Source organism: Fringilla coelebs (assembly GCF_963513975.1).
Source record: "Fringilla coelebs genome assembly, chromosome: 2".
NCBI classification, from domain to species: domain Eukaryota; kingdom Metazoa; phylum Chordata; class Aves; order Passeriformes; family Fringillidae; genus Fringilla; species Fringilla coelebs.
This window is the reverse complement of record NC_140029.1, coordinates 26,664,229-26,690,331: the sequence shown is the minus strand read 5'-3', so window position 1 is coordinate 26,690,331 and position 26,103 is coordinate 26,664,229. Positions and strand designations below refer to the sequence as shown.

General features: G+C 38.2%; 1 protein-coding gene across 8 annotated transcripts; it reads left to right on the top strand.

Annotated features, from left to right (window-relative positions):
- The first annotated feature begins 161 nt into the window (after window positions 1-161).
- Window positions 162-25,477, top strand: DCUN1D2 (defective in cullin neddylation 1 domain containing 2). 8 transcript variants are annotated; one of them, XM_084201118.1, is made up of 7 exons: window positions 162-299; window positions 2,328-2,899; window positions 5,967-6,135; window positions 8,609-8,739; window positions 19,695-19,777; window positions 21,012-21,108; window positions 21,766-25,477. In XM_084201118.1, exons 2-7 carry the CDS (start codon window positions 2,725-2,727, stop codon window positions 21,843-21,845), a joined length of 735 nt encoding a protein of 244 aa, XP_084057244.1. In that variant the 5' UTR covers window positions 162-299; window positions 2,328-2,724; the 3' UTR covers window positions 21,846-25,477. The 8 variants fall into 8 exon arrangements, with proteins under 8 accessions (XP_084057244.1, XP_084057243.1, XP_084057248.1 ...); XM_084201117.1 differs by having other exon boundaries at window positions 226-299; window positions 2,683-2,899; XM_084201122.1 differs by having other exon boundaries at window positions 236-299; window positions 2,503-2,899.
- The last annotated feature ends 626 nt before the right edge of the window (window positions 25,478-26,103 follow it).

Genomic DNA, 26,103 nt, shown 5'->3' with positions numbered 1-26,103 from the left:
GGAGCGCAGCTGGGCGGGACCTGAGCTCCGAGCGCCGCCTCGCGGCGGGAAACGTCACCGCGGCTTCTCGCCGCACGCCGGGAGTTGTAGTCGGAGCCGCGGCCCCGCAGCTGCCCCAGCGCCGCGGCCGCCGCTCCCCCCGGCAGCGCTGCGGGCTCCGCACCGCGACCCCGCGCTCCGCCTCTGCGGCCCGTGCCCGGAGCGCTCCCCGGCGGGAGGCGGCGCGGGCGGGCCGGTGCGCGCCTGCGCGGGAGGCGGCGCCGGGCGGTGAAGTTGGTGGGAGCGCCGGTGATAAAATGGTAGGTTGTGCGAGCCCAGGGGGGAGGGGAGGCGGCGAAACCGTGGAGGGGGGGCTTCGAACAAGCCCTAGGCACCCCCCGGGCTGGCGAGCCGAGCGCCCCCGCACCTCCCGCCGCGACGAGTCCCGTCGCCCTGCCCGGGGAGGCGCCAGGCATGGGGGGGGGGGGACGAGCGGCGCGGGGACACGGGGTCGCGCACCCCCCGTGCGGAGTCGCTCTCCCGCCGCCTCCTCCGCCGGGCCAGGAGCGGGGAAGGTCACCGGGGGCGGCGGGGGAAGGGAGGGCGCCGGGCCCCGCCGCGGGTATTTCGAGTGTAGGCAGCCGGCGCAGCGCGTACCTTTCCCTTTTTTGGGATTGGGGCTGGCGGGGCAGGTCACCGGAGCTGCGAGTCCCTCGCTCCCACCGGCCCCTTGCCCGCCGCGGGACGCGGCAGGTGCAGCTGGAGGCGGTGGGAAAGGTGCGGTACAAATCCCCTTGCTGGGTCGGGGTGGTGGGGTCGGCCGGGGCTGTTTTGGGAAGGAAGGGCTCTCCTGGTGCCTCTGCAGCAGCTTCAGCGCTTCCCTGGGGTGTGCCGTACGGTGTCATGAGAGCTGGGAGAGGGCTCCAGAAACGTGGCTGGGCTGTGCCTGGATGCGAGGTGCGCATCCTTGTTCGGGTGCCATCAGCGAGGGGTCATGCTGGGGACGGGCGCTCCGGAGCCGCCTCGGCCCCGGGAAGGTGCGCGGGTGCCGCTCCCGCTGCAGGGCACCGGCCGCGGATGAGCGCTACGAACCGTGCTACGTGGCAGGGTAGGGGGCTGGAGAGCCGTGTGTGCTTCTTATCGCTTCGAATAATTCAGTGTTTCATTTCGCTGGAAAATATCCGTAAATGGCTGGCGTTAGCTAGGCTTGAAAGAGGACATGGGGATTGCTCTGGCGTTGTTGGCAGAGCCCTCTGTTTTGAAGTGATTATCGCTAAGTTTGTTGCCCAGAAGAAGTTTATGTAACTGAGGGAGATCTAGGTGTAGAGACTCTCTTAGCTAGACCTTCACGAAAATTTGGCTGGAGCTTGTAGCCAAAGGATTATTAGTTATTTACTTACCAAAGTATTAGTAGTTATATTTTGCACGTTTTTCTTCCCACTGTACATATTTCATGTGTAAAAAGAAACCTGGCATGTTTCTTCTTATATTAGATTGAAAAATCCTGTAGCAAAGACCAAAATCCTTATCTTGTTTACATGATGTGTTTCTTGTCTCAGGACCATCTATAGTCGAGTCCGTATGGGGACAAGAGATAAAAAGTAAGCTGAAAGATGGTCCCATGTTTACTCCTCACTGGATTAGAATTCAGTTCTCTTTTAAGAGACATATAAATTTTCCATTATACCTGGCTATTTAAGCTGTAGTGGGGAATTTATATATATTTCTCAGCTTAACATGTGTTAAGTATGGTTTAACAAAATTCCAAAGTACAGAATATAATAAAAAACAGAGTTTGACTTAAGCGATCTCCTTCTGCTTCCAACTTCATGTAAAGAATAATGTTGAAATATGTTACTAGCAAATTTTCTCCCTATAAAATGCCCATTCCTACCTCTTGGGTGTTCCAGAAGTTTATGGATACTGTCTCCATGTGGTTGCTTTAATTGAGAGAAACATCACATTAATTCCTGTAGACCACTGCAACAGGCTTTTTTGTTGCTTAATTATACTTTGAAAAATATGTTTATACTACTAACACATTAAAGTTTTAGATCACGTTTACAGCAATCTTATCGTTTCATTGTAGCATTCAGCAATCTCCGATATGTCCATTTAATCTATTTTATTTTTGCCTTATGTCTTCTGTTGGCAGTGTTTTGTAACATAATTATATGAGAAATGCTTCTGCCTTTTTCAGCTGATGACTGATTAAACTTTGTATTGTTAATTGTTGCTAAGAAAATATTAGGAAAACTCTTGAGTATTTTTTCTCCATGTATGGACTTAAACAGAATTTGAGAATCTGTAAGTTGCACCTTTTAATTTCTCTTTTTTATAACCACTAGGCATATCTTTCAGAAGATAACCATATTGTAATATGACGAAACTTGTGTTTACTGCTGTTACAGAACAGAAAAAACGTCAGCATATGTGAGCAATAAAGCAGAAATACAAGTTTGTTACTTACAGAATATGTGCTGCTAAAAATGTATATATAGATGCTGTCATTTCAATTTTCAGAAGAAAATGCTGTCTATTTAACTGCAGAAGAACAAGGCTTTGTCTTCCTGTAATTCTGAAGTGAAAGTTGTCATCAACAAGAAAACTAAAACCTTTAAAAGATAGGCATTAGTAGTAGAATGCTGAAACAAACTTCTGGATTAGCTTCATTGGCTTTCCTGCTTCTTTTGCATCCCAAAGCATAAACTTAAATCGTCCCAGAAGGACAAGGTCCGCCAGTTTATGGCATTTACCCAGGCTGGTGAAAGGACTGCTATATACTGCTTAACACAGAATGAATGGAAACTAGAAGTGGCAACAGACAACTACTTCCAGAATCCAGACTTGTACTACAAAGAATCCATGAAAAATTCAGTAGATAAGAAGAAATTAGAACAACTATATAATCGATACAAAGGTAAGGTTTCGTTTTCTGGTCAGTCTTTGGTTGGTCAGCTTGGGGTTTTTGTTTTGTTGTTGTGGATTTTGTTTTGGTTTCTTCTAAATTATATTGTGTGAGTACTTTTTTGCTTTGCCCTCTACCATTTTTGAGGAGTTTTAAGTAAAGCTGGCTTGCTTTTGCTTCTCACTGTGTGTTCATAGTAATAAGATAAGAGGGGAAAAAAGGTTTTATGTGCTCTTAATGATCTGTACACAACTTCAGTGGAGATTTCTGCAGACTTTAAAAGTAGGAAATTAAACTTCCAGTGCGGAAAAAGTGCAAGCTGTCAATATTGTAGCAAAGTTTATTATACAATTTACATGATTTTTTTGCCAGTAGCCTCTCTTAAATGTGTATGATGGTCTTTCCATGGCAAAATAATACATATTGTTCTTATGCCAATATTTGGGGGAATTAATTCTGTTCAGAGACAGTAATATTTCTATATATTAAAAGCAAAAATGTTTCAGATAATGTTACAGCTAGGAGTGTGACAAAACAGTCAAATAAAAAAACTCCAAAACTAGATACTACAGCCTTGATTAATTCCTTCATGATGGCATATGACAGCAAAAGTGATGTGCCTTTTCAGAGAGGTGTGGAGGGAAAACCACAGGAAAGTGGACTAAAGGCAAAGTTGTTTCTTTTCCAAGTTTCATTTTATGTCATTGTTAAAAAGAATAACAACAACAAAAAAGGCATTTAAATATAATAAAGTATGTGTTCTGGGTGACAGTGCTTGCTGAGCTGTGGCACCTGACATAAGTGCATTGTTCGTGTTGGAGCAGTGCAGGCTGCAATTATTGCTAGATCCTGTTGAAATCCATACAGCTCATGTTTGAAGACATGAACTCTTAACCACTACTCAACTATGATTTTATGTACTTTTCTAATTGAAATATATGGCATGTTTTGTGTACACTTGATCTTTTTTTATGTTACTGTTTCTACCATTTTTGTTCTTCTTTGCAAAATTGGTTCTATTTTAAGTGTAGGGATTCTTTAATACTTCATTATTGTGTGGTAATGAATTATGTAGGGACAGAGAGGCTAAAATGCTATAGCATTTCTTTGTGAAAACAAAAACCCAGAGACAAAACTCAGAGAACCATGTTTTGGTTTATATATGCCTATGTGAATGTTTTTACATATATAGCATATGCATACATCTGAATCTTTTGTTTGCTCCTTGAATGTCAGTCTTGGAGATTGCTGGGTCAAAACTATATATTCAAATTCATAAATGCTGTAAAGACTATCTGAAATGGAAGAAGATTGTCACAAATGTTATTTGTTATTTATAAAGTACTAGCAGTGGCAGAATGCACCATCTGACTTTGGTGAAAGCAAGTCTAGCCAGGTTATGTCAGTGTTTTAGTTAGCAGCACACCTTTGCAGTTCTGGCACTTAAAAACTGAAGGTGTAAACGTTAAAAACTTTCACAAGATTTGACAGAAGACTATAAAAGTCTTAGTTAAGCACCTTACCTTGATTCATATCAGGCTTAAACCTGGGTCACTGGCCCCTGAACAGTAAGGGATTCCTTTGTTCTACAAAGCCTATAGAATAGTGCACTATACTTGAAATCTGAAATGTCTTTTTCTGTGCTGTTTTCTCTTCGTTTTCCTACCTGTTTATTGAGCAACTCTGTCAAAACAACCATTGCATTTTTGTTACTAGTTGCCTGGATGATGTGAAATATGATAGGGATGAAAAGTCCTTGTTGAAATCCACCAGAATTTTTCCACTGATTTCAAGACTGTGCATATCTTGCCTTCAGTTCTTTGATTACTCCCCAAATAAACAAGAAATATGTTTTACGTGTTTTAGAAGTAGTTGAATAGATATATTTACTTGTTATTTGGGATCAAAGGTCCCTGAATTATACCAAGGGTGTAATTCTTGGGTGTTCATAGTAATAAGATAAACGTGAGTCTGTTTGCCAAATTAACTTCCTCTCTGGAATTTGCAATTCCTTTCACTGTAGTATTGGCTGGATAAGTAAAAGAGATCTTAGCTTAAGAATTAAAATAAAATTCAGAAGGGTTTATCTAGGCTTGATTTTTTTAAAATCAGCTTCTTGGATCAGGACTTAAAAATGGCATGGTTGAAAATGGTAGCAGTTTAAGAAGTTAGTATTAAATCTACTCAAGAGATGCTTCTTTTACACAGCCCAACTTATGATATAGAAATGTCTTCCTCTTAAAGGTGGGAAGGACAGTTTTGTGGTTTGTAGTCTCAAGCTTTGCAAACTAGAGGTTTGGGTTTGTTTTCTTTTGTTTTTAATTGATTTTTGCTTCTCCAGTTATCTAAGTTTATGTGCAGGTGGTTGTTTGTTTGGGGGCTTTTTCGAGAGAGAATTTTGTTACAGAATTACTATAAGGCGTCTACCAACATTCAGAAAGGTACTACTGGGGAAATACTATGTTTCACTTTTACTAAATTGTATTAATTAGCTTAAGACTCTGTTATGCTAAGGCATTGTTTGAACGATGTTTTGGTGATTTCCCTGACTTTTAATTAAACCCCCAAAATGTGGTCTTTAAGTAGATATAGTAGATACCCATATGTCACTATCAGAAAAAAAAATCTAGGGTCTAATGTGGTAGGGGTGTTTTTGTTGGGCTTGATTTTGGGTTGATTTGGGTTTTTTTTTTTAAGCTTAATGCACACTGACCAATATAAATATGTTGTACATTTTGATGTGTTTTATCACCCTTACTGTTTCTAAATGTAGGCAGCATCTTCTGAGTTAACTCAAATCTTTTATAGGGGATTGTGGAGGGAAAACAAAATTATTTAGTTGATGTCAGCAGGTAAGTTCAGGAAAAGTTGCAAACCAATTTCTCTGGAAGTTTACAGAATACTTAGTCTGTTTACTGATTCTCTTTTAAAAATATCTAGACTTCAAGTGAAAATATATGTGAAGGTTATGAAAAAATGAATACCTGTATTGTGACAGCACATCAGAGCTGTCAGATGATTATTTGTTAATATGTTTTATAAATAATTATAATTCTCCTATTTGTATTTTGAACTGCAGACCCACAAGATGAAAATAAAATTGGTATTGATGGGATTCAGCAGTTCTGTGATGATTTAAGCCTGGACCCAGCCAGTATCAGTGTTCTGGTTGTGGCATGGAAATTCAGGGCAGCCACACAATGTGAATTCAGTAAAAAGGAATTTATTGATGGCATGACAGAGTTGGGGTAAGTATCCATTTCTGCATAGTTTATAATGTAGGGCCCGAACTGTGTTTCTGTTCAAAACATTTTTCACTTAAATTGTGTGAAGCTCTAAAAAGCTGTTGGGGCTGGTGCCAAGCTTAACAGCTGCAAAATGCCTGTAGTGTCTTGTCTTCTTTGAATTGGTGCTTTACTGCAAAGCCTTAATGACCACAGTAGGGGCGAAGCAAAACAATTTCTACCTGTACAGCAAAGGAGTCAGATGGTTCATCTGTCTTTTTATGTAGTTCATAGTGAGCATATGCATATTTGTGTTAAGGACTTGAGTTGGACCTCCTGCTGTTAAAAACTGAAAGTCACTGGAGGTGTATGAAAGGTAAAAAATGTCAGTCTTGAAGCAGGAAAGAAATAGGAAAACAGAAAAGAGCCTTTAATTCTTCCCCTTGCTACCAACAAATGGACCCATCTTTCTTTTTGTCCATATTACTACCTATACTTTCCTCTCTTTCATACTAGATACTTCATTTGTACAAAATATCCATGAGGAATTGAAATAAAAATGAGGATATTGGTAGTAGAAGAGATTGGTCCAACTGTGATGTCACTGATAAAAAAATTCCTTTCTGGGTTATGGAGCTGTTCTGGATAATAAGCTTTGAACATTGCCTCTGCTTAGCAATAAAGTCAAGCATATATCATAGTAAAGTAATATTTTTTCCTTACAAGAGGAGCAGCATTTCTAATATTTAGAGATATCAAATTATTCTTTTTCAACAGATTGCATTAAATGGGTGAATAAGTACAGTTTTTTACTTGTTCCTCTTTTTTTGTAGATAAACAATTTAATTTGATCTTAGAATGGCACCTTAAACAATGCATTTCTAAGACAGACCGACTTTTAGGAAATGTGGTGGTTGTTTCTTGAGCAGAAATTGTAGCAGTCTGATGTTTCTGACCTCATCAGTTATTGATTTCTTTTTAAGCTTTCCTTTTTAGGAATTGTGATGAAATAACTTCTGATACTATCTGAAGCTCACTGCTTTATTTTGTCCAACTGGGTAGCTCTGGGTAGAAATTACAAGAATAATGGACAGAAATTAAGGGCTCATGCTATTATATTAAAGGTTGCCAGCATTTTAATTTTTTTTTTTCATAGAAGTGATTAAAAAGTTTTTGCTAAACCACCTGTTCTTGGAACAACAGCTGTTCTTAGGAGCATAATATGGTTTGCCACAGCATTTGTGAGAATTTGGAATGATTTTGTTACGTACTTGGAGGCACAGTGTCTGTGCTTTTTAGCAATGAAGACAAGTGAGCAGTCAAATGGAAAGACATTCCCTGAGGCTTAGATCACATAGCATCTGTAGGATGCCTATGAGTAGGTATATTTATTGTCTAGATCAAATCCCTAGAAGAAGCTCCCAAACTGAGCTTCTCAGTTGAAGACTCTTGGCAGAATTCTTTCTTTTCTCTGCCAGGTACTGCTGGAGACCAGAGAGGTACTTATTTTTATCTGTACCATGCAAGACAGTTAAAACTGCATTTGTGCTTCATGGATGTTGTTATAGTTACCCATCCTTTAATAGAATTATTCTTGAATCTTTAGAATACAAACATTTAACTATGGGGAACTTTCAAATACACAGTGTTAGTTGTGTTACTGCTTCTTTTGAAACCCTTCTGCTTCACTTTGAGTTTCTAGGTACAATTCAAGATATTGGTTATGTCCTTGTAAAGCTTTAGTATTCATTTGATGCCTTGTGCAGAAAAATGCAGAAGCATTTTCCCTTTTAAAAGTGTGACTTCTCAGCTCAGGTGTTTTCACTGAAAATGCATTGCTGGTGTTATTCAGGGATGTGTTTCTGTTAGAATTTCAGTAACTTGATTCTGTCTTAGCTTACCTGTGCCAGGCTGTTCAATAGTTTGCCAGCCTTCAGGCTATCATTCAAGGCTTATTTTGTTTCTCAGTTTTATTCTCAATTGTTCTATGATGGGGAGAGAATGACTGCAAATAATACTTCATTTAGTTGGGAAGTCATCAAATGTTAAGATGAACTGTAAAAAATGTAGTGTGAAGCTCTTTTTTCAGGAGAGTAGGGAATAAGCATTGTCTGTCTAGATTAAAGAAAACCACACACTTGTGTTACAGCATCTGTCTCAGGGGAAGGAATAGCAGAGTTCAGTGAGGGTTGGGTGTTCATTAAGAACAGAATATCATCTGTTCAGAATTTCATCAAGAGATGGAAAAGTAGTTAAACCACTGAATCCTGTTTGCATTGTGTCGCTAAATGGATGCCTGTATGCAATGTTCCACTTAAAATTCTTTTTTAAAGGCAAATGAGCATTTCTATTTTTCAGAATGCTATCCACAAAGATAATAACTTTTGTCTTAACCGCTGTTTTGTTTTTCTCTTAAACTAAGCCATAAAAAGGGGAGAGGGGGGGAAGTAGGAAGAAATTTTAAATATATGCAAATAATGTAATCTCTTTTGAACAGGTGTGACACCACAGAAAAGCTAAAAGCTCTATTGCCAAGGCTGGAACAAGAGCTAAAGGATCCAGCAAAGTTCAAAGATTTTTATCAGTTTACTTTTAACTTTGCTAAAAATCCTGGACAAAAAGGTCTAGGTAAGTAGAAGAAAAGAGAAAATGTCTGCAGTCAGTGAAGTCTTCCAAATGTTTCCAGTACTACAGTATTCTCATTGACAATTGTATAGTAAACTCTTTATTGATTTCTTTTACTGACTTCTCTTTCCCATCTTCTTTCATTTAATCTCTTATTCACATGCCCTTGGTACAGATAATTTAATGGGGTTCTCTGCCAGTATTGACATTCTCTCACCTCTTGTCAAATGAAGTTCCTGCAGTTCTTTGAGACCTGTCAAATTTTATATTTTTAAATACTGCACTAGTGAGCTCAGTGTGTTAAGAACTACTGAAACAAGATGTCCATATCAGCTCAGGAAGAGGGAGAAAATTGGGCAAAAGTTACTGTTCTCCTTAAAATCTTTAGTTTTAGCTCAGTTTTTATGTAAAGTTTAGAGAAAAAGGGTATCATGGACTTGATTTAAAACTAGTGAGTAAAAATAGATGTAGTTTATATAGCATTAAACTATTATTCTTCATAAAGTTTCAGCTTTATCCCAATCCATGCCTTGTATTGCTGGAGTAAAACTGATACATCATTTAAATTCAATTTTTTTCTTCAAATCAAAAATATCTAGTTTGTGAATAGATGAAGTCCACTCTTTTCAAATTTATGTCCACTTTCAGAAGATCCTGTGTAGGAAGGAATTAATGTTCTGTACATAGAATAGCACTGTTCCACCATCCCTGTTCTTTGTGCCATGTGTGAGAGGAAGTGGTTTGTTGGGTTTTTTAGGGTTTTGGGGTTTTTTCTTTTTTTAGCAAAGCCACTTTAAATTTGTGTCTGAGTTACTTGGAAAGTTGATAAATGTTTTTCTCAAGAACTGTTAGGAGAGCAGAATATCAATTTAGACTTCAACCAGGTGTGTCTGTTCCACATTCTTGACTTTGGATAATCTCTCTTCTCTTTCCTGGTGTCTCCTTTTTCTTTTTTTAATTATTTTTTTTTAGCTATGGACAACTTTTAGCCAGTCTATATTTTTCTTCATTTTTTTCAGCTGTTCTATTTTTCATTCCATCTTCACTCTCTCATGGCTCACATGCCACTTTTGCTGACATGAAAATGAAGAAGTCTTGTAGTGGCTCTGTGAGGTTGGCTAGGATTCTGTCCCTTAGCTAGTCTTTCTTAACAAAGCTCAGTACTTCCAAATTGCAGGAAAGGTAAGTCAGTGACAGCTGAAGTTGGAATTTATGGAATACCTAAAGAAGTATTACAGATAGCTTCCTGTTTTAATTGGGTCATTCCAACATGACACTCATGAACTTATATTTCAAAAGCTTTTCACCTAAGCCTGTATGAGTAGTGGATGAGGGGAAGCAGCACAATCCAGATTTGGAACTGAAGGTACTGGTTATTTGACATGAAGAGGAAACTGATTTGTTTTCCAGTACTTCTTTTTATTCACTATTGGGGGTCCTTTCATTTATAAGTCTGTCTTCTCTGTTGTGTAAGAAAGATGGTTTTTTGCCAGAAAGTTCCAAAGTTCCTTCTTGCACTAAGAGTTGATCTATTAGCAGGAGAAAGTAAGAAGTGCAAAAACTGAAGTAAAACTTAAACTGTGGAATGAGTTGGTGGGTATTGTTGCTGATTTCAGTTTTCAGGAATTTTAGTGATTTCAATAATATGTAGAGTCTCTTAATTTCTACTACTTAGTTCTTACATGGCAGTATATTGGTGGCAGCTTTCATCAGACTTTCTCTGGTTTTCCTAAGATGATTCTAGATAGTAAAGAAATAAAAGCAGATGCCACTTTTCTGACTTCAGTGGAGATACACCACATTTCTTGGATCACAATAGGTTGAGTAGAGAGAGACTATTGAGTAAACATATGGACTAATGTCACATTTTTGAGTGATTGAGGCCAATGGTAGCTTACCCAAATAAAAATTAGCCCTGTATACGTTTAGAGTGGGAATCTTTACAGGGATTATCCATCATAGTGGAGCAAAGAGGTGAAGGAAAAAAGTAAATTTACAGGTAGGTGTTTGTAATAGCCACAGAAGGAAGCAGTATCTTGTAACCAAGGAAGAAAATCCCACCAGTTATTTTACTGGGGTGCTTGGATGAGCTTAGAATTGTAGTTGCTTCAGCTACATTTAATACAGGTTTAGGTTTTTGGGTTTTTTTTATTTCACATGCTCTTCTCTGTATGATTTTACATATTTTCTCCTGGAATGAGAAGCTGTCCATCCCTGCTCCCTGTCTCCAGGGTTGTTTGGTACTTGTGTCCAATGACTGTGTGCCCTAGTGTCAAGGAGATGTGGGAACTTGTATCAGCCACATACAAAGTCCCTTTCTGTCCTATTCACTTTGGAGCCTTTACTTTGATGAAGTCCAGATAGTTAAACAGAATGAATAATTAGATTTGTTACCATCTGAGCTGGTAGGAATCTGTGCCTAGCTCTGTCTAGGTCATCTTACAGTGATGACCTCTCCTTCTTCCCCACATGCATGTTAGATGGCATTCAGTCAATATAGGATGATGCTTAGCTCCTGCCCAAGCTGCTTGTCTTAAAGTCTTTCTGGTGAATTGTAACTTGGAGGAGACTGAGAGGTCTGTAAGTTTGTAAAGGATAAACGTGAATGGTTTCAATTAATGGAGTGGAAATAATCTAGGAATTCTTTCCGAAATTTCAGTTGCAGACTATTTTAATGTGATTTTTCTAGGGTCTGAAGTATTCAGTGCTTTTTCTCATTAGGCTGGTAATTGGTTAGGGGACTGATCTGTAGGCTAAAAGAATATTGTTTGATTCTTGGATATACACATAAACTATAAATGTGACTATTTGAAAACTAACCAAGTTTGACATAGTGCCAGTGACAAATGAGTAATTCATATTCTTAGCAGATTGTTGATAAAAACCTTTTATAAAAGAATATGTGATTAAACTCCTACTGTTGGGTCCTTCAGGCTAAGTGCTAGGGCATTTTTTTTTTTTTTTTTCAAGAAATAACTCTTGAGACTAGAGCTTCCCAGAAAATTGTCTGTGATAGGCAGACTGACTTACACTATTATTTTTAATGTTTTTTTCTTGCTTGTTACCTTAGCATATTGAAACCATAAGAAATGAGTGAAATATCTTTAAAATGTTTAAGCAGCAATGCTTTGGTTATGAGTCATGTTCACTGCTTCGTCATTTCAGATTTTTTAAAAAATCCATATCTGCTGTTTTAAGAAGTGATATGCAACAGTTATTACTTTATTTATTGTCCCCTCTCCTCTGAAAAACACCAGGAAATAGTGATTTATGGGTTCTTTTTTAATATGCTAGGTGGTCTTTAGATTTGAAAGGTAGAGAAATACTTACATAGTGTATTCTCTTCTGTTAGACAGGGTCAGCATCTACCAAAACCAATTCTTGCACACACTTTTCTAATCAAATATTTTGTGGTATGCTACAATATATACTAAATTGCCTTTTCAGTTTCAATAGGTATTAATAAGATTTAGGGTTTGATTTGTACTGGTCCTCTGGCTGAACAAGTTTGAGAGCCATTGCCATCACAAAATATAATCTTAAATTTTTGATGGCAGGTTTCATACATCTTTGTCCATGTATGCTTAAACCTATTGTTAGATTTTTTTTTTTCTAGCATATAAGTTAAATCTCTGTTTCTGAATTTTCCAGTTTAATGCTTTAACCAGCCAAAGTAAATATGCAGAAGACATTTTGTTAGAGTGAGTAATGACTTCTTATATAGTTGGTGTTATGTTATGTATGTGCCTTCATTTAGTTTCTGGACTGAGTAAAACCAACTACCCTGATAAATTTTATCTCCTAGCTCTCTGATACTGGAATTTTTTCTTCCAGCTCTCATCTCCTTTACAATCAAATTGACCTAATTTTCTCTTGTCATGTAGTAGCTAAACAAGCCAGATAACCATCCATGTGTCTTAAGTATTTTACTTCTTGTTTTGCATCCTTTTGAGTTTGCTGAATTTTGACACTGTCTGCAGCTTGCAGTCCGTTTTACAATTGGGTTTCTGCAGCACTGCAATGTACCCAGTTGAGTCTGATCTTTCTCAGCTGATATTTCTGCAGTTGATTACTCCCATTAGCACTATGACTTTGCACTTCTCTTTAATGAAATCTTTCTTACTTACTTCCACATGATTTTCCAATTTGTCCAAATAATTTTGAATCCTAATCCTGTCTTCTGTCATGTTAGACTTTTTTCAGGTTTTGTCTTAAGTTGCAAATTTAACAGAAGTTTTCTTTGTTATCATCTGAGTTACTTAAGTGTTGGGCAGTGTTAGATTCAGGACTGACCTGCTTGGATGAGTTACTTTCTCCCAGTTTGGCAGGGAATACCTGAGGTTCTTCCAGAACTTCTTTGACCCCTATGAAGTTTCAAACATGGTAGGAGTTTGAGATTGCTTCAGCATTCTGAGGTGAATTTCACTGTAACTGACTTCATTTTGGGCAGCAGTGCTTGAAGACGGAATTTCTAGAAGTTTTTTTTCTGAAATAACTGTCAGTTTTCATTGGATCTTTTTTTGCTTGGAGCATAGCTTGGAAAAAATCTCCTGAGTGTCCCATACTTTCTGGAGTTATTAGCAGCAGGACACAGTATCTTTTATCACACCAGCTGCCATTTGTAAGATGGGGAGTGGGAAGGCACAGAAGCCTTTCTTAGAAGTTTTTTGGTGATAGAAGAGTTTTGATGATACCTGACACAGCTGTCTTCATAATTCAGAGGGGATTTTGCTCTAGGAAAGTGGTCTTGGAGAGTAGGAGTGTGCGTGTAGTTCTGTGTTTTATCTATTTTTGGACTAGCCTATCTTCCGTTGCTTTTTAATTTTTTTTTTCTCCACTTCCCCTCAAAACCAGTGCAAGAAATTCTGCCATTATGTAATTAGATGGGAAGAAATGCTCTCCAATAAACTAAGTTACATCTGTTCTGTCATGCCCTAAAATAGACACAGAATTCAGTACACCGATACTCATTCCTAGAAATAGGACTGCCTTTTATAGGAGTCTCTTTTCCACAGTTCATGTGGTGACAGTAGGGAATTTTTATTTCTCCTTGTATCTGCAGGACTTCTGTTGCTGTGGTCTCCTCCAACTCCAGTGTTTGCATTTACTTGTGTTAGCTCAGTATTGCCCGGTGGAATGCTCCAGCCTGGGCACGTGCTCTGGCAGTAGTAGCAGTGCCCCAGGGTGATATCTTGTGTAAGGAGTGAGATGCAGGAGGCAAAAGCTCAGTGTATAGGATCTGCCATGATGATCTTGAAGCAGAAAATGATGTCCTGATGAATGTTACCAAGCACCCAATGAGTGTCTTTCAAATACATCTGAATATATTTGATCATTATCCAAGAAGACAATGGATGCCTGTAACTGTTAAAACTGTGACTCTGTAAGTGGTGGACAGAATTAAGGAAAAAAGCCAGCCATCTTTCAGCACAGCAGTTCTATCTCAATGGCTGCATGTTGGACCTGGAGTACATAATACTTAGATATATTAAACTTGATTTGCATTTTGTCTTTATATTCTGAAGGTGCAGTTTATCAAGTTATCTGGTTTGCCAAGAGACTTTAAAAATAATTGTTATGGATAAGTATGATTCTGTCCTTAATCTGCTTTCTCATGTTCTTACTACTGTATATAGTGCAATAAATCTTAAATTTTTGCATAGTGTAAATTCAGAGAGGTTTATCTTGCATTCTACTCCCAAGGTTCAGCTTTTCTACTGTAGTCTGAGTGAAATTTTGTATCCTAGCTCTTGTTGGTAAGTGTATTAAAGAATAGGATTTTAGGTCTTTTGTCATGTCTGCAGAGCAGTTCAGATTTCTAAGGGCACTTTCTAAACAAGGCCATAGCTCTTTTTCTTTTTGGTTGTTTGGTTTTTGAACCTGATACTTGCTTTGATTCTCTTACCGGGTCTCCCCTTGAGCCCCAAAAAGACATGCTCAGGAGTTTGTTACAGTTTGTTTCAGCCCCAGGGAGGAGCTTAATGCATTCTTTCATGGTCTTCACCTTCCAACAAGGAAACAAAAAGCCAATTGGGTCCTTCATCACTTCTTTGTGATCCCTTCATCTGCCTGCTGGCTCAAAAGGTTGTGCTTCCTTCTCTCTGCCAGTTTCCTGGGATCAAGCAAGAGATGAAAGATGAGGAGGGCATTCAGACTTGAATCAGATATTACCTCAAGACCAGAAGAATGACTATCTTTGCATCCGGTATGTGGACTTCAAGGAGGTTTCCTCTCCTATAAGCAGATGAGTATAATGTACTCTTTTTAATTGAAGCAACATCAGCTTGGCTTTTATCATAGCAGTGTCTCAAGATTCTTTGAAGAGATCTTTAGACATTAGGGAAGGCTATTTTTTCTTTCTGTTCTGTTTTCTTTTTTTACTCCTGCTCTCCCCCCAAGCTAGTTATCGAGATGTCCTCCCCTTTCAATGAAGAATTGGATTGATAGGCAATTTGTAGGAGTGCATGGAAGAAGTTGAGTGAGGTCTATAAATAAATTTTATTTCTTTTGTAAGGGGTCTGTAAATGCTGTATTTTAGGTGTTCCAGTGACCTTGCTTTGTGTGCATGGTTCTTGCTTTATTTTTGTTCACATTTTCCATGTTGAAAATGCCAGCAGTTTAAGGGAAACTTAGTATAGAAGAGGTGTTTTGATCAGTAAAAGTGTGGCATAACTGCCAGTTCTACTAATGCCTCATTGATTCTCTTACTCATGTTTGGGAAATGAATATCCAGTCAACTTTAGGTCTTCTGTTGTCATTTATCTGAGTGGTACATGGAGAGATTTGCAGAGAAGCAAAAGGATTTTTGAACAGGCTATAATCAGGTTCATTAGGCTGCACTCAAACTGGTGTTCTGACAATCATCTCCTAAGTCTAACTTGCATTCCAAAGCAGTTCATCTGTTTTTGTGCTTAAGGTGATAAACAGATAAACAAGAAAGGTTCTGCATGGAATCAGGCTGCTTCAGTGTGGCAGATGCTGAGACAGAGGCAATGAGCACAGCCAGACCCTGCTGGGCTCCTGCAGTGCTCCTCTGAAATCCCTGTGCTGAGCTTTACCATTCCTCCTGTCCACCACAGGCACTTCAACCTGACACTGCATTATCTGTCCCCTAACACACGGCACTGGGAAGCTCCTTGCTGATGTCTTTGCAGGGATGAGTGGATCCAGCACAGCTAGATCCCGTTTAGCCATCATCTGTATTTGTATCACCCCCCCTTCACTTGTTCTTTCCCCTTCTGCCTATCTTCTGTGGGGGAGCTTCCAGTTGCAACTACAGCCTGTTTTGCTCTGAGCTTTTGCCAATTCAATGAAGTGTTTTTAGGTTTAATCCTCATGGTATATTCTTGCTATTTTGCTGATTAGGAAGGAAGAAACTAATTCTTGTGTCTGTGTTCTTAGCAATTTGGAGGCCAAAGAAGACTCTTAAAAATCATTCAGAAATGAAGAAACAAGGAATTTATTAAATCACTGAATCTTGCAAGTATTCACTTGATGCTTATTGGTCAGGCAGGTATAATAGTCCTGTTGTTGAGACAGATTGACACCAGCTTCCATTGTTCTTACCTGTGCATCAGTTCCAGCACAGTCTTGAAAAGCTATACTAGTAATTCGGGTGAAATAGTGATAATATTCCCTCCATTTCAAACATGAGTGCACGAACAGGTCTTGCTGGTAGGGCAGACTCAGAGCTAGAAAGCTCTGTTTGGCAGAGGATGACAAATGAGTGCTGCAGTCCCAGAGGGTGGTTTTTGGCACAGCAGGTGTAAATCAGCTGCATTTCATGTTCCTCAGAAATCCTGCTCTCCAGCCAATTCCTGCTGTCTGTTGATTTCACTTTTTGTTTTCACACTTCCTTAATTTCTAGTGTGCAATGACTTCATTGCCCTGGTCCAGAATCATAGCATGAAGAACTTAATTTGATTCTTATTTTTTTCTTGCAGCAATCTAATAATTTTTTTTCTTTCTTAACAAGATTTGGTCAAATCTTAAAAGCAGACACAGGCTGTATTTTTCCTTCTGCATTAATTGTGCTGTTTGTTATCACTGTTCTGTTCAATCAGGATAGAAGAGGCTAAGGTTTTTTTAAAAGCCAGTTTAGAATGAGGTTGTAATGTTTGAGGATAGATCATGCTGCATGCAAAATACTATTTCTGATGGAGAAAAGCTGATAGTTTAAGGGTCTGTATGACATACAACTCTCACTAGGTGTCAATACTAAAAATATTTTTGGGTTGAAAGCTCAAACTATATAATGTACAGTGTATGGTGTGGTATTTTTATGATGTTCTTCAACCTTTTAGCAATTACATACTTTGGATATGAAAATGGATGTTAGCAATGCAGTCTCTTTTAAACTGATCCTTTCCTAGGTGTTTTCAGAGATCCATGCATCTGTCTTCTGTTTATTAAGGTTACATTATTGGTCTATGATGTGGGTAGCATATATTTTGGTATAAAAAACCCAGCATATTTTGTCGTTGTAGTTTGATGCTTATTGTAATGATGCCTTTGTATCTATACAGCATTGAAAGAGGTATTCCTAAGACTGCCTGAGGAATTTTTGCCTTGCAAAAGCATCTTCCCATGGGGAGGCAGAACCCTAATGGCATAAGGGCTTTTCTCTTTTTTCAGTATCTATCAGTGCAGCACTAATTGTAGCAGATCCACAGCAGTACTGTTTATTGATACTACTGTCAGCATGCTAATGTAGACTTTGAACTCTCTAAATAGGTCTTCCCTTTAAAGCAGAAAAATCCTCTTTTTCTGTTCTCCAATGCCAGACTTTTCCACTTAGGTAGGGAATTATCTTCAAACAGAAGTGTAGGCATATCCCCTGAGATAGTGGCAAACCTGAAGGCCTAGTTTGCTCATGTACTTTAAGGCTGCATAAACTGGCACTTTCACTACCAAACGTGATAGTCCCATCTATCACTACCCTTCTGTTCAGATAACACTTGTGTTAGTTGATGGTTTTCTGGGATTACACTGAACCAGATGAGAAAGATGGACTTTTTTTTCCCCCTTTAGCAAATTTTACTGAAATGAGAACTTTCCTTGGTGTGCCTACTGGGAAGAGCAGCTCCAGTGTGGACCTGTTTCATCCACTACAGAGCAGCATCATCAGTGGGATATGCATTTTTCATATGTTATAGCAAATAACTTCTGTATCTTTGTGCAGGAGAATTCATTGGCAGACACGTGTACACGGTGTCCCTTGAGTGTCAGCTTAAGACAGTATTTCACATGCATTGTTTTAAACACAATTTTGCAATAATCACCTTAACATAATACTAACTTTGATTAAAACCAAGGAAGTGTTCTCTCTTCTTTCCCTTTTACCTCTTCTTTTGCGGTACCTTTAATCATCTTTGTTTCCCTACCTGTACTTTCTTCCTTTTTCCAAGGAATATTTCCATCAGAAGTATAAACTTTTCAACTATTTAAGGTGTTGTTTCTTCAAAGTGCATTTTGCTTAAAGTTGTCACATGAAAGATTTGCAAGGTTTGCTTGGAGAGGTTGAGTCTTCATAAAGAAGCCTGAGTGAGTGGGATCAAAGCCAGTTACTTCACAGTGAAGTTTAGAAACTATTAGGCTTCTCCTTTTTCATTCTTTTTGCTTTTAATTTGGGACAGATAACAATAATTAATCTGCATATCTAAGCAGCAAGTAATGCTATTAATTACTCTCTTCCTCATATTTTTTGTGAAAAATGAGTGTGGTGGCATAGACAGGAAGAGCTGAAGGAAGTTTATTAGAGCATAATTCAAGTTCTGTACTGAAGAGCCCTGATCACAGTAGGACAAACACTGGCAGCACTGTCCCTGTGTAGATAGGTAGAGGCAGATTGCATTTCTCTGCATCTTAACTGCTGCACTTCATCCAGGGCCCAGCCCTGTCTGAAACAGGGACTCTAGGGGCAAGGCTGTGTTAAAACCTGGAACCCATCTTTCAGATGTGAAGCTTGATTTCAGATGACATTGTCCTTTGGTTTGTAGTGTGACATGTACAATTTCAAAAACCATTCTTCTTGTAGGTGCAGGTTGAGCTTCTGTTTTATGTGTTATCACAGTACTTTCTCTTAAGCTTCATGTTCTGTTTACACTTTGTTTATACTGAAAGCACAAGCTGAAATACTCCTGTGGTTTCAGAAAGGCTCTGCCTTATTTTATGGTTGCCCAGTAGTTATCATGTACTTAGGGCAAGCACCAAAGCCATTAGGTATTGTGAGCTGCTGAGGATGAAAACAGGCCTTCAGGGAAACATCCTTTCTACCCTTAAGCTGCATCTAATGTTGCTTCTGCCTTTCTGCTGGAATATGTGGCAGTGCTGCATCTTCCTTGAAGCCTGCTCTCAGATCACTGGTCACGATGCAGAATAAGGCTGATTTTTTGGACTTGTATTTTCAGTGCTGGGTGTAGGTGTTTGTCCACTGAATGATGCCAGAATTATTGCTGTAAGGAATAATACCACAGATAAATGGCTTTTTTCATCCCCTTATGTCCTTAAATTCCCTTCAAAGTCAAGTGTGTCCAAAATGTGATAAATTAATAGGCGTTGAGATCTGTGGATTTAAATGTTTGGTTTTATCAATATTTGCTATGTTTGTGCATGTGTGTATACATTTTTCTTTTTTAATTTGCAGAGATTTATCATTAAGTGTTCTCTTTCTGTAGATTGAAAGTAGCTTTAATCTGGCATTGGTGACAAAAAATATTTTAGTTTTATTGACTTTGATGTTCAATACAAAATCTATACTGTTACTGTTTGTCTTCTACCTTTTGAGTCAGGGAGAGTAGAAAACAATTCCTTCTAGTTTTTTTTTTTTTTTAGTGATTTTGAAAGAGTGTTATTTAGTTGTTTTATAATATACTAGATGTAGTATTAATAGTTTAACCAGAAAGGGTTTATTGCTTATAGTGTACTGCAATATTTACGTGTTGCTTTATCTCTTGCAGATCTCGAAATGGCGATTGCGTACTGGAATTTAGTCTTGTCAGGAAGGTTTAAATTTTTAGATCTCTGGAATAAATTTTTGTTGGTAAGTATGTATTTTATTCCTTACTGCCTATCTTATTCCACAGTAGTCTGGCTTTTGTTGGCTGTGTGCTTCCAATAACAAAAAGATGGGATATCTCTATACTTCCTTCCTACTTTTACCTTTTTGAAAACTGATATAAAATACTCTCAAATCAAGCCAAATTAAATCTTCTCTTTATGGCTTTCTAATTTAGAATAATGCAAAAAGATGCAGCAAAGTGATGGAGTGTTCTGCTTGCTTATTCCTGTATCCTCCTACTTAGGAAAGTTTCTGCATGAAAGGAGGCCATGATTGTAGATGGAACTGGTGCTGCTGATTCTCAAGACAGCTGTGATTATTGCCAACCATGTATTTTACCATGCTCTGCCTTTTGTACTACTAATGCATAAATTCGGTTCTTTTTAAACCAGAATTTAACATTAAGAGACTTTCCATTTTCCACAACATTTTTTGCCTGAGTAATTAGGTTGATTAATTTTTTTAGCTAATAGTAGTGAACTGATCTTGACAGTTTCCTTATTACTAGTGCAGTTCTGTGGGCAGTGAAGTAAAGATGCATAAGTTAAACCTTAGAAATTCAAAAATATTCTTGTAAAAGACCTGATTCACTCATCCATGTTTCTACATTTGCATGTCTATATAATTACAGAAAATGAAGTTACATAATATAGAATTTATCTTGATTGTCTTCATTTTATCTTTTTATCTGTAGTTTAGGAGAAATAAAAAGTCTTTCTGCATTTTTGTCCCTCAGTGCTTAGTAGGGATGGTGTACACTTTCTGAAATATTTTTCTGTAGTTTTTTCTAAATTTTTTGGTATTATATTTATTTGAATCATTGAATAATGTACCAATTTCATCAAGAGGGCTTCTGAAACCATTTCAGGTTTTAATTGCCTGAGTACACTTTAAGACATCCAAATTCAGATCTATAGATGCAACTGAAGAAAAATCTGCAAGTTACAGCCTGGTGTTCAAGTGTGTTACTTTAGAAGAAATGTTTAACCTGAATGTTTAGTTGAGAAGAAATACTTAAATTAAAAGATTTCAACCTAAGAAAAAAGCAAGCAGGAAGTCTTTCAGATGGATTTATTTTTGGTTTTGGTTTTTTTTTAAGATAAAGAAGGTGAAGGAATGTTTGAAATAGGTGTATTTCTGTACATTTTAATATAAAATACTGCTATGGAATTTGAAAGTAGTTTGGACTGAACAGTACTGTTATTCCTCTGTACAGGAACATCATAAAAGATCAATTCCAAAAGATACTTGGAATCTTTTGTTAGATTTTGGAAATATGATTGCAGATGATATGTCCAACTATGATGAAGAAGGTAAGCAGTACCTGAATATCTTCAAAAATTGGTATAGCAGAATTAAAATACTGCTATAAATGAACAAGAGAACATGTTGTTACCTCGTGTCCTAATTTGTTTACCCTTAAAGTTTCAGCTGCCAATACAGTGTCATACTTACTGCCAAAATAGTAGTGATAAGAAGGTTGACTGGTTTGCTGTAATTTGAAAACAGGGGTAAAAATGCAGTCACACCATGATAGAGCACATTATTTGAATGTGTTGTGCTACAGACCTCTGAAACAACGTTTTGTACAAAATTTTTGTTATCCTAAATGCAGTTTACTCTGTTACTAATTCTGTTTTGGAATGTGTGCAGAAATAAGTCCTAAGATATGAATGGCTATAATAAGAATGCCATGGTTTTGCTATCAGCTAATGTTTATAGTTGTAGTGTGGAGTTCGGTGTTTTAAATACATTTTGGTTGTCTTAAGAACTATTGCTGAAAGAAGAGATGCAAATGTGGAATTTATTAGTTAGGTGTTTTTTTCAAGTATTTTATCATGTTGTGCCTGTTAAAGCGAGACAAAGCCAGAAATGTCAACATGAGCTTCTAATCCTTTGTATTTGTAGATTACACCAGTTTACTGCTGGTAATGGTTGGCTAATTTCTCAATTGCTTGATTTCTCTGTAGGAGCATGGCCTGTTCTAATAGATGATTTTGTGGAATATGCACGACCAGTAGTCACAGGAGGAAAACATAAAACTTCCTAACGCCAGATTGGTTGATCTGGACTAAATGAACTGCAGTGGGTAATGAAGATTTGTTAGCTGATACCTGCACGTTGGTGCTGGTTTCAGTGGCTGTGATGACATTCTGCAGACAAAACTGCAATTCCTCCTTTCTGCCTGAAGGAAATGCTGACGGACGTGTGGACACTTCAAGAACAAACTCAGAAGATCCAAGCTGTTTGTAGCCTATTGGCTTCAATTATTGTACTGGTTGTATCATATAGGATGTAGATTTTGCATGATTTTGTACTTTGGAGAAGTTTAACTAGAGGCCATTTTATTAAAGTTTTGACAGCACAGCATGCCATTCAGTTCATAATCCAAAGTGAACACCAGCAGTTACATAAATAAAAATGTATTATATTGTACTTATATTAAAAGCAGTATTTGTGGTATATAAATTAAATACATAAATAAAACTTATGTAGTATGTTGTATTTTTATAAAAGTTAGTTCTGTGGATCTGTCTTAATACAGAATTGTAAAAAAATCCCCAAACAAAGGAACGTATGCTTTTTTTGTTTTTAACTTATTGCCAAAATGTTAAATTTGTATTTTCACATCTTAGATGTATACAGTGATTACATCCAGCCTTTTGCTCTCTCCCAATGAATTTGACTTTCTCATTTTTCTTCTTGAAGTGCTTGGACATGGAACAATAGCATTGCTGAGGACAGGCTGCTGCTCTATGCTGTGTTGCAACTCTAGCTTTTTTTAGTAACCATTTTAAAGCAGACATTAAACAACCAAAGATGCTTTTATAATTCATGTTTAGTTATCATAATTCAGTTAGTCTTCAATTGTGTTTTATTTATTTTTAATAATGAACTGGTGGAATATGGATTTTATTTGTAGCTTGAAACATATCATAAATTCTAGCTAAATGCAACATAGTTGTGAATTCATTTCCTGGCACTTCTCACAAAAAATAGATGTAAGCCCAAAGACTTAACTACTTGGCTTCCATGGTGGAGAAATAGTTAGGGGTAAGGAGACTTTATGTTAGTGATTACAAGTCTTCATGCCTGTGAATGTGTTGTGCATTCAATTAAATTTAAGGGGATTAAAAAGCAAATTAATGCCGTTTCAGTGATCTCAAGGCTGGTGAAATTGCACCAGTTTTCACCAAATCTAAATTTTAGTTCAGTCACTTGTTTCTCCCCTTTTGCCAGCCACTGATTATGAAGTGCACAGTGGTCTCAGTCTTCTGTTTCTCATCAGTGTCTTCTGATGTCTAAGCACAAAAGTTTTACCAGAAACTATTCAGCGTGTCTTCGCACAGGGCTCTTGCAAATGCTACCTCATCAAAATGAGTTTGTCATAGCCACTGTAAAAGTCTGTTAAAATGAAGAGTTGCTAGAGAGTATGTACAGTTCTGATCAATATATTTTCTGTATTTAAGGCTGAATAGATATAAGAATTTTGGAGAAAATAGTGCATTAAGTTATATAAATTATATCTGTTTGGATCGTTGAAGTGTTGCATGACAGCAGACTCTTTTATTTTATAGTTGCCAGGGTATAAAAGCTTACAGTATTCTCTTAAACTCTAATATTTAGAGTTTCATACAAGCATTATGTCAACACAACATGCAAGGACAAGTGTACATGCTGCATACAGAGACTGCCTTCCACTTGCTAGAATTTCAGTTGTGCATGGCATTTAAAAAGCAAGACGAGGGAAAATTGGAACAAATTAGTGATTTTTCTCTTAGTAAGAGCCTTGCAAGTGAGTTACAAATGCCCTGTGAGTGATTTGTTATGAATGTTTGTCTCTTTTTGTGAGTGTCAGCCCTGGCCAAACAGCCACCAGGTGTCAGCGTCTGAGCCCGCTGCTGCCTGGCACTCCTGTGCACAGTTCCCACTGAGGTTCTGCCAATTGCTGCTTTCTGACTGCATCCTTTTGGAAGGGCATTTGTGTAACTCCAAGTATTCTACAGAAGTCAGCAGAGAGCTAGAAGCAGTTATACTCTTTTTACTGCTTTTTGATTTATCTACGCCTCCTCCCCAAAAGAAGCCATTCCTATATCTGTCCCACAGGCTTTGCAGAATATGTAACATCTTACAGCATCGAGTGCGTTTATCTAGCCAGAAGCAATGGAATGCTTGTCACTCGCACAACTGCCATTTAAAATATATAGATAGAATATAACTGACCAGAAGTAGCTTAATCTGTTGGTATGTGATGTAACTGAAGTTTCATAGCACTAGAGCTTGTGAAACATTTGCTCGTGATGAGAGCTCCCTCAAATCATTCTGATGAACCTTCTACCTTTTAGAATAAATAGAGCATAAAAAATGCATGTGGGTTGAAGGTTTTTTTCCTTGTTAATCAGAGCAAGAAGGAAGGGATGCTTAGCCCAGGATCCAGTGTGTGTGTATATATACACACGCACACTTACTCTTAAATCTCATTCCTGGGGCAATCCTTCATGGGTGACAGTGGAAGACTGGGCAAAATACTCCAGAGATAGTAGCTGATCCTTGTGAGCCAGGTTTTGAGGTTTGCTACGCTTTTTCTTTTCTTCTTCCTGGTCCTCTACCCATTTTAAACCACATGTGATTTTTACATTCCTGTATGAAGTAACACCTTCACACTTGAACAGTCATAAAAAATGCAAATAAACTGCTTTCACCTTACAAGTTTCTTATATATTTTAATCATTTGCTGTTGTCCGCAGTTTCACTTTACAGGGTACTCTGACTTCCATTTTAAGTAAGCTGATACAGTGGTAACACCTAGGCTGCTCAATTTATAATCCTCAATGGTACAGATGTCTTCAAGTTGTTCAGTGCATACAGTATTACTTCACAGATATGCTGTATGTATTTTTAAACTTGGTGCCAAGTTGTTTGGTTTGAAACTGAGCCATAGGATTTGTACTTGCCAATTCTAAATTTAAACGTAATTTATCATGTGTGTCATGCCAAGGAGAGCAAACCTGCAGGCATCTGCTCATTCAATGCACCTGGGAGATTTGCTGCTGAGTAAGCTGTACATGTGTATATTTTTTGGCACTGGAAAAAGGAATAAATGGACTGTTAAAGGACTGAAGTCAGTCATGTGAGACGTCTGTATGGTTCTTGTCAGTTTTCTGCTTTGGAAATCTTGGTCTAGTGGGGTTTTTTTGTTGTTTTCTGGTTCCTTTATTAGGTTCTTGTGTTACTACTACACAAGCCAGAAGGGGGCAAGGATGCAACTCATTAATTTTTAAATGTCCTTAATAAATATTTGGTTTGGTCATCTGTGTCACCTCACCGTTAAGCTTTTAAGGGGCTTGACATGTTTAGCTGCAGTACTGTATTCACTGCATGTATCTGCTGGTCACCAGACACTCCACAATTTGTGTCATTCGTTTGTGCTGGCAGTGGGAGCTGTAATTGCAGGAAAGTGTTGCTCAGTCCTGGCTCTGAGCTGTGTTGGAGAAGCAGCATACTCAGAAATCTGTGCAAAGACCAGAGTTATGTATTCACCTATTGTTAATTCTCTTCTGAAAGTTCAAGTCAAAATAAATAAGTTGTCCTCTATCTTCAGCCAGCTGCCATCCTTCTCCAGTGCTTTCACCAACCACGGGCTGCTTTGGTGTTGCACAAGTTTTGTCTTTTCCTGTGACAGTGAAGCTGCAGACGCTGATAGTTGAACCATGGCAAGCCTGTTTTCTTTACAACGTCAGCACCAGTAACTTCCCTCAGCTGATGCCAGGAGCATCTCACTCAACCAAAAGGCACAGCCCTTCTGAAAAAGTGTCATATTTTTACAACCACAAACCTGTTCAGCAAAACATGTTTTCTGAACTTTTTGTTATCTGCAGTGTGCTGGGTAGAACTAGGTGACACACCTCTAAAATTAACTTTTTTTTCTAATCTGTTGACAGAGGGGTCTGCAACTGCAGCTGCCTCTACAACCACATGCAGAACATACTCTATTTCAGACAAGTGGGTGCAATGTTCACCTCTTCATGAGACGTGCTGGGGAAATTCAGGGGCATTCACATTTTGATTGGGTATTGGGATACTTCCCCGTGTTGGTGCACATATTTGACCAATTCCCATGGTGGGTTTTTTGTGCCTCCTTTTCCCAGCAGTTAACTATTCTATTGTTTGGCAAACCCTATAGGTTTCATGTCATGATTTCAGCTTTCTGTCAAGACAGTAAAGAACTCCATTCTGTGGTGTGAAAGGATCTTTTTCCTTCAAGGCAGTGGTGTAAAGCTGGATGGAAATGATCCATCTTCATTGTT